This window comes from Etheostoma spectabile, chromosome 20 (assembly GCF_008692095.1).
Source record: "Etheostoma spectabile isolate EspeVRDwgs_2016 chromosome 20, UIUC_Espe_1.0, whole genome shotgun sequence".
Classification (NCBI taxonomy): domain Eukaryota; kingdom Metazoa; phylum Chordata; class Actinopteri; order Perciformes; family Percidae; genus Etheostoma; species Etheostoma spectabile.
Window position 1 is genome coordinate 11,886,195 of NC_045752.1, and position 8,969 is coordinate 11,895,163.

At 42.3% G+C, this 8,969-nt stretch overlaps 1 protein-coding gene across 1 annotated transcript in view; it reads left to right on the plus strand.

Annotated features, from left to right (window-relative positions):
* eif2ak4 (eukaryotic translation initiation factor 2 alpha kinase 4) overlaps positions 1-8,969 on the plus strand; it is a 25,361-nt gene that overhangs the window by 6,886 nt on the left and 9,506 nt on the right. Inside the window, exons 13-31 of the mRNA XM_032499790.1 lie at positions 76-139; positions 218-307; positions 407-529; positions 1,156-1,260; positions 1,484-1,547; positions 1,648-1,727; positions 1,865-1,966; positions 2,062-2,112; positions 2,215-2,451; positions 3,403-3,478; positions 3,809-3,930; positions 4,206-4,255; positions 4,547-4,715; positions 5,336-5,452; positions 5,588-5,653; positions 5,756-5,926; positions 6,017-6,151; positions 6,351-6,458; positions 6,959-7,087. Coding sequence (XP_032355681.1) covers positions 76-139; positions 218-307; positions 407-529; positions 1,156-1,260; positions 1,484-1,547; positions 1,648-1,727; positions 1,865-1,966; positions 2,062-2,112; positions 2,215-2,451; positions 3,403-3,478; positions 3,809-3,930; positions 4,206-4,255; positions 4,547-4,715; positions 5,336-5,452; positions 5,588-5,653; positions 5,756-5,926; positions 6,017-6,151; positions 6,351-6,458; positions 6,959-7,087 — 2,059 coding nt within the window. The remainder of the gene's footprint in view (positions 1-75; positions 140-217; positions 308-406; positions 530-1,155; positions 1,261-1,483; positions 1,548-1,647; positions 1,728-1,864; positions 1,967-2,061; positions 2,113-2,214; positions 2,452-3,402; positions 3,479-3,808; positions 3,931-4,205; positions 4,256-4,546; positions 4,716-5,335; positions 5,453-5,587; positions 5,654-5,755; positions 5,927-6,016; positions 6,152-6,350; positions 6,459-6,958; positions 7,088-8,969) is intronic.

Consider the following 8,969-nt stretch of genomic DNA (forward strand, 5'->3'; position numbering starts at 1 on the left):
TTTTGTGGCAATTAATCCACCAAGTCTCTCCTCCACCAAGTCTTGATACATCACTATTTTTTGTGTGGATTTTAGGCCATCAGACAGTGACTCAAGTAGTGACATTATCTTTGACAATGGCGATGAAAGCACGGACGAGGTTTGAATTTTTATTCATTCTCTTATTAGTGTTTGTCATTGTCAGGCAAAGTGCAACTAATGGTGTTTCCTCTGACAGGTTGAGCCAAGCAAAATGCCTGTGATCAACACAACAGAGAGCACAGACTCCGATCGACCCATTCTAATAGCACATCACTTGTACATACAAGTATGTACAGCTTCACCTTCATTCTTAATATATATATATATATTTTTACCACTAGAGGTCTCTGCCTCACATCTAATGCATGTTTTCTGTTCCTGACAGATGGAATACTGTGAAAAGAGCACTTTAAGGGACACAATAGATCACGGCCTGCACCAGGACCAGAATCGGTTATGGAGACTCTTCAGAGAAATACTGGATGGCCTGGCTTACATCCACGAGCAGGTGTTTGATTTGTTGTGTTGTTGAACATTTGTTTATGTGTTTGTAGCATTGCTTTGCCAGACATTCCTCTACAGCGCTCGGAGGAGGGTCTGGCTATGCCACACAGCATTCCGGGATGAGAGAAAGATGTGCTCTGGTTTGTTTGCATTTCCTTTAACGAATCACAATTGTCATGGGCAGCGCACTGGGCAGATCCGTGGTGCCGCTGCAAAACAGCCTCGGGAAAGAACTTGTTCTGGTGGAACATGTGTACGTTCAAAAGTAGTTTTAGTCGTGCAACAGAAATCTCAGATTGGACAGATAGTCTAGCTCGCTGTCTGGGTTTACCCTGCAGAGATCTGAGGAGCAGTTACCATAGTCATCATAAATCGACCAGAGTTTAGAATTCCAACACGTAAGGTAACAGGACATCAGGCCAAAAGAGTGAAATCTGGCCTATTTTCCGGCGGAAAGGAGCAAACCCGGAAGTGGAATGTCGTCGATATAGACTAATGTGTTTGAGGCTTCACCCTCCTTTAAAGTTAGCCGTGCATTTCTTCAGTACCATAAAAGTTAACAAGAGGAAAGCCATGCTTTCCATTACTCATGACCAAGCAGATCTATTAAACGATCATCCTTTCTTTTAGGGCATGATTCACAGGGACTTGAAGCCTGTCAACATCTTCCTTGACTCACAGGACCATGTGAAGATTGGAGACTTTGGCCTGGCGACAGACCATCCTGCTAATGTGGTATGCTTTACTTTAATGTGGTATTCAGTTAATAGCTTTACCATACTGACCGGCTGCACTGACTGATTGTGGTGTTGCGTTAACGTGAAGGATTTTGTGTGGAACATTAAAACTGTGTAGTTGTGTCATATTACTCAGCTTAATAGTAGCTTGTTCATCTACATCGAATGTATAACTCCAGTGAAGAACATGTTTTTCTGGAGATACTGTTTATCTCTCCCAGGCTGCTGGTAAATTTGAAGTGGAGGAGGGTGGCTCAGCAGTGATGCCCAAACCAGACCCAACAGGTGCAGAGAGTTTGAAAACACTCACACGGTGTAACTCTGTTTTGTCTGATACAACTGTTCTTCCCTGACACTTTACTGATTTTGCATCATTCTTCTACAGGTAACATGACAGGCATGGTTGGTACTGCGCTTTACGTCAGTCCCGAGGTTCAAGGAAACACCAAAGCCACCTACAACCAAGTAAGAGTTCAGATTTTTATTGAAATAAGAAGATATCTTTTAAGCTTGTGCAGTTGCTTCCATGAGACTTTTGCATGTTATTGTTCCACCACTGAGTTTTTGAGTGTCTGATTTTCATCCTTTCTTTCTGTTCTCAGAAAGTGGACCTGTTTAGCCTGGGCATCATCCTGTTTGAGATGTGCTACCGGCCCATGACCACGGGGGCCGAGCGCATCTCTGTCCTGAGCCAGCTACGTGTGGTACGTTTATCTTCAAGACTGGGAGTAATCCATGCAGGCTCATGGGACTTAAAAACTGGCTTATTACTGACTACTTGTCTCTTTTAATGCTGCAGGAGCCCATGGTCTTCCCTGAGGACTTCACTGCGTATGAGCAAGGAACACAGGTGAGAAAGCTGTAGCACACTATTTTGACATGACTATTTCTCCTCTGTGTTCTCAGTCTAACAACAGAATGGATCTCTGTGTCTTGTCTTTGCATCTATCAGAGGAAAGTGATAGAGTGGCTGTTGAAACACGACCCGGCCCTGCGGCCCACGGCCCAGGAGCTGCTGAAGAGTGAACTGCTGCCTCCACCACAGATGGAGGAATCAGAGCTGCATGAGGTGCTGCAGCACACCATGGCCAATATAAACGGCAAGGCTTACCGCAACATGGTGGGTCAGCTGTTTGCCCAGAACACCTCTCCGGTCATGGATTACACCTACGACATAGACCTACACAAGGTATGGCTACTGCTTTGGCTGTGTTTTATTTATTTTTTACATGTGGCCGTATTGTACCAGTTATGTGCTGGACATAGTATATGAATTGTTTAAATGTTAAATAATGCATACGTGTAATATACTGTAAGGACTTATAAACATTATAAAAATATTAATATTCAAGATCTTATATTTACAATATTTTATGCAAGACCACAGGGAAGGTCATGTTTCTTCCGTTTGAAAATTTAGGAAATGTATTTAATGATGTCCTTAAAGACATAATGAGTAATTTTGTTTAAAGGTCCCATATTATGCTCATTCAGGTTAATTTCACATTGTATTTTGGGTTTCTACTAGAGCATGTTTACATACTTTAGTTAAAAAAAATAAACATTGTTTTTCTCATACTGTCTGTCTGAATATGCCTGTATTCACCCTCTGAAACTCTTTACGTTTTAGCACCAGTCAAGTATATTTGTGACATTATACTATATTAGCACTGAATGGAATTCCTTACAGCTCATTTAAAGACACAGTTTCTGAAAACCGGCTGTGTGCATTTCTCTGTGGATTGAGTGTTTTGATACTTTCACAGTATATCACCTAAACCTGCTTCATAATAACAAAAAAAGATGGGACTTTTGGTAATCCCAATTTGTTTTTTTTTTACGATTCTGGACCATTACGTATGAAAGGCTGTATTTTGGATATGTGGTGAATTAAGTATAAAGCGTGGTAAAAAGGCAGTTAATGTACTCTGCAAGTTGTTCCCCTCTCCACCTGAAGATGTCACTACAGACATTCATATGAGTAGCACTGAGGGGTTCGTGCAGACATTCATAGTCCTGTCTGCACCAACCCCTCAGTGCTACTCATCTGGTCTGTGTAACTGACAAGCAGAGGGCCTGTTCATGCTTAATCGATGTCTCCTGATCCCTAACAGAGGCTGTTTGTTTGGTCTCCCTCCAGGGCAGCTTCAGCTTTAACAGTGCCAAATTGCAGCAGCATGTGTATGAAACAATCACCAGGATCTTCAAGAAGCATGGTGAGTACACTACGGTTGTTTGATGAGTGTGCGTGTGAGTCTTTGTTGACTCTCCACTGTGAACCACTTGGATTTCTGACGTGTTGTAAGCCTGTTTTTGGGACCCCAACATCTACCCCAGTAAGTGACTGCTAAACAATAAGTGCACTGTTGGACAATGCAGATTCTGTGCAGGTGCTAGTGTTATTTTTATGCACACTGCTGATGATGTCCAGCTGTACTTATTTGTGTATGCTGAGTTGGTATCTGCTCACATGTATCATCTCTTTTAGGGTGAGGGTTATGTTATCTCATGCAGATGTTGCAGTAATACATGATGTTTGTTTTCAGGTGCAGTGCGTCTGCAGACACCGCTGCTCCTCCCCAGAAACAGGAAGTTGTATGATGGCAGCGAGCTGGCCTGCTTCATGGACCACAGCGGAATGCTGGTTACACTGCCCTATGACCTCCGCGTGAGACAGACAGACAGACATACACACACGCGCAGGCGTGCATGTCTGTGCTTGCATACAAACACTAATTATACAACTATTTGCATCAGCATGTGCAAGCACACACACATAGCGTGAGGCAGCAATCAGCAGCCGCCTTTAGATCCTGCTACCTCAGGAAACCCTGAGGACTAAATGGTTGTTTCGACACTGTGATTGATTACAGCCTGGTATGCACTGACTTCACTGTCATTATACGTGTGCACCCAACGTCTCAACTCTTTTTTTTACTTCAGATGGCGTTTTCAAGATTCGTCGCTCGCAATAATATAACTCATCTGAAGAGGTAAAGTTAAATGATTTAACACAGCAAGCTGTTAGCTATACACATTTATATGTTAGTTATTGGTAACTTATAAATCAGCACTGTTTCATAGGAACCTGTTTTTTTTTTTCCTTTGACGCAAAACAGTTAGGACAATGGTGATGGTTTGTGATATGATATATTATATAAAAATAATTAAATAAGCATAATATTAAGTCAATTAACCACCAAGTAAAAAAAGTTCACATGAAAACTGACATACTTGTTAGGAATAATCAAAGTGTTTCTGTGATTCTCTTATTCTTTCTCAAGGTATAGCATTGAACGCGTATTCCGCCCCAGGAAGCTAGATCGCGCGCACCCAAGGGAGCTTCTGGAGTGTGCCTTTGACATCATCACACCCGTTTCTAACAGCCTGCTCCCGGATGCCGAGACCATTTACACCATTTATGAAATAGTCCAGGAATTCCCCGTGCTCCAGGTTATAAACATGAACTTCCTGTATTTTAAATGATCCAGTGAGCTGACAGTTTGTGCTGTGCTGCCTCGTCTTTCATATTCAGAGAAGTCTGACAATGGGCTGGATGCATCTATTGTTCCTTATTTTCCTACGGATGCCATCATCTCAACCTGTCCTGTTGTTGTTTTTTCCCTTTTCATTTCCCACTTACATTTCTTACATACCAAAATATGTGTAAGCCTGACAGATTTACACCATATTTATTATTTGCATAGTAAATCTGGTATGCACAACTCTGTCCACTTCCTTCCCTGCCTCCCCAGTACAATCCATTTCCTGTCCACACAACCCAGTGCTGTGTTACTCTCCAGTTGCAGCTCTCCTTGCATGTTTAATGAACCCAGTCACCCCAGGGGTCTGGCCGCTGCCTCATCCTTCATAGATCCTGTTTCTTATCCTCTCCACCATCTTGCTCTTTTTGTAAAAGCTCTTAAGAATATGTGAGTCAAACAGAATGAGAGGGCAGTGGGACACAACAGTCATTATTCACTAAGGCTCATTGTACAATAGTGCTCTTGGTTTTGACTGTAATTGCAGCTGAGAGGGTTAAAGGTGTGTTTGCATGGGTTTTGTGATCACAGGAAAGGAACTATAACATTTACCTGAACCACACCAGCTTGTTGAAGGCCATCCTGCTCCACTGTGGAGTCCCTGAGGACAAACTGAGCCAGGCTTCCACGATACTGTGTGACGCCATGGTCAGTGCAGGTCACACATGCATCACAGATGTTATTCGCAATGCGTGGCTGTTGCTAATATCCTGGTGTGAAAATATATAATAGTGTTCTTCCCAAATATAGCAGTGGTAACGTTCTTATGGTGCTTTGCCCCAGAGCGAAAAGCTGACCAAACGTGAGGTGGAGGCAAAGTTCTACAACTTTCCCCTGTCAACCAACAGTGTAAGTGTCCACCGGGTGCATTAACCTCCTGTAAAAATAAGCAGTCCTGCTGCTGCAGCACACTTGTTCTCACATTGAGATTCCCTGCTCTGTTGCATCCAGTTGCAGATGCTGTTCAAATTCATAGAACAGAAGGGGAATCTTCAGGATCTGGCGCCACTGCTGACATCACTCACCAAACAGAAAACCGCTGTCACCCAGCTGGCCAAGCAGGGCCTCAAGGACCTGGAGGAGCTCACAGTGCTACTGCGTAGACTTGGAGTTAAACTGCAGGTGATTTGGGTTCTGGGTAAAAGAATGTTATGTCTCAGCCACTGTGTATGTCTTTTCCCCTTTTTAATGCGGTATGTATCCTCTCTATAGGTGGTGGTTAACTTAGGCCTAGTATACAAGGTGCAGCATCACTCTGGGGTCATCTTCCAATTTGTGGCTTTCATCAGGAAACGCAAGCGAACTGTTCCGGATATAGTGGCTGCTGGAGGACGCTACGACCACTTGGTAGGTTTTTTTTCAAAATCTGCAGCTATTATTGAAAAAGAAATGTGTCCAAAAGTTTAAATTCCAGACATATGTATACATGAAACATAATTCTTCCATACTCAAATATAACTCTTCTGTTTGTATTCCATTATTTCAATATGTGGCAGTGATGCAGTCTGTAATATACCTTTATGTGTTTTGTTCTCTGTACTGCTAGATCCTGGAGTTTCGAGGGCCAGCTTCCACAGTGCCGGTGCCCTCTGCAGTTGGGGCCAGTGTGGCCCTGGACAAAGTCTGTGCTGCTATAGCCAACATGGAGGAGCCAGTGAGAGAGACACACACACACACACACACACACACACACACACACACACACACACACACACACACACACACACACACACACACACACACACACACACACACACACACACACACACACACACACACACACACACACACACACACACACACACACACACACACACACTGGGATCTGACATTCCTAATTGTTGTAATGAAGGAGCAGCAGACAGCTACATATTTAATGATGCCTTATTACCGGAGTCGGCCGCCACACAGCCACTTTTAGAAACATGCTAATAACTATGATCACTGTGACTCTTGACGTCATGGAGTTATTTTTGGAAGTGCATCATTATCTATATTTTCTATATTCAGAATGTGAAATGATGTGCCCAGAATACCGTTTAGGTGTAAAGACAGAAGTATTGAAAGTACTCATTTATTACATTTATGTCATGCAGTTATTTTACTACAATTAACTGCATCATTTTTCCCTTCTCCATTTTATCTCTATATCAGCCATCAGTGAGCTCCTGCGATGCTCTGGTAGTCCCCGTGGGGCACTCTTCAATGTCCAGAGCCATCAATGTTGTCCAGAAGTTGTGGAGCTCCGGCGTCTCTGCAGATATTGCCTACGATGTATCACAGGTGAGCAAGCCTGGCTGATAGACGTGAATAATTTGACTGAATGGTTTCAGGGTGGAAACTCAACTCAAGCCAATTTTAATTTAACAGTGCTTTTTGGAGTTTTCCCTCCATTTGTTGGTGCAGTACCGCCACCTAGAGATCAGTGGGTTAAACCATTGTCAGTAATGCGTATCCCATCAACCATGTGTGCGAGTGTGTGCACGTGCATGCACGTAGAAATATTGCCCCACAGCGCTTCTAGTGTTCAAAGACTGCACTCCGTCTATGTTGGTTTAGCGAAATGTCTTTAGTTGGGATCTGGGAGTTAAAAAACAACAACACATAAAGTGTTGGAATTTGTCTGCAGTGAAACTTTTAAACTATAAACATACACTTTGCCTGCATTTATGAATGACATAATGGCATGATTTTTTTCCCACATATATGAAGTTCATCATGAGAACCAAAAATGCCTAAAAGGATGGTAAGCTTTTCATACGTTTTTAATGTATTTTTAAGAAAATATAAAATATTAAAAATCGCAGACGATCGATCTGTAAATAAGCATTAGTGCTGTAAAAATGCATTATTCTAAAATAAAGTCATGCCAGTGCCATTAAGGCCAAAGCCTGAATAGGATTTTTCTAAAGGAAGCAGAGTCCACTTCTCAGTAAGTCACTCCCTAACTGTTGCTTCCTGCGAAAGGAAGGAATCTAGAGACAGGACGCAGCTACAGCAGCACTGTACTTGCAGTAATTCAAGCAGAAGGATTTCATTGAGTTTGTGTTCATACTGTAACAATTATATAACTGAGCCCTCATGTTTGTTGTATGTTAAAAAAACAAAAAACAAAAAAAAACTCAACCACAATCTGACTTTGTAGATTCCTGAATGGAAATTATTCATTATGTAAAATAAGTAGTTTACTGTTTTGTCCTGTAGGAACTTTGTGCCTCCTACAGAGGGCAACACTTCCTCTGTCTGCAAAAGACTTATTGTGACATCATCAGAAATAGTAAACATCCCAGAGAAGGAACTGCAGCATTTAAAAGAGGCTTTGCTGGCCAACACAATGTGGATTTTTTTGTCACTGCAATAATCATCTGTTCCAATAATCAGCTTCCAAATAAATTTAATGATAAGCTCTTGTTAGGAAACAGCCACGCTGAGATCAGTCCCTTCAAAGTGAAGTTATTTATCTTCTGGTCCAAAACTCCTGATGCCATGCCTCTGTCACATTCTTCATGTTTATGTGACAAGCCTTGTGTTTGTGTGTTGGTGTAAACGCCATCCCTGGAATATTGCTACGCCCCCATGTTTTTCTTCCTCCTTTTACTCTTTATGACCTATTGTTTTTAACTTTCCACTTGTGCTTTAATGGCCTTCATTGTCTTTTGCACTGGCACAGGATTGGCCACCTTTATTTCCCCTAAGTAGTCCTTTTGAAGCATTTTTGAAAGGTTGGGTTTGGCTGAAAACAAGCAGCATTATATTCAAACCATCAAAAGTGTTTCTGTGTGTATTTGTTGATCATGAATGCTGGCGGTGCCAGTGGCCAAATGGTGAGAACACCTTGTTTGGACCTCCTCACCCATGTCTCCCCCTTCGCTAGACTTTTGTTAACACCTTTCACATGCTGTCCTCTTACCAGGCCTGAATATGCAGCTTTAATTCATCCTTAGAAGACGGTTACACTCTTAGCTTTTATTAGCTAAATATGGCAAAACCCTTCCACATGCGGTTGGCTTAGGCATATGTCCCAGAGCTGCCCACTGGTCTCTGGGCAATTGCTTACCTTTTGACTTAATTTTTTCTTTCAATGAGAAAGGAAGTTTCAGTGCCTACATGATTTACACCAAACAAACACACTTGCACACACACACACACACACACACACACACAC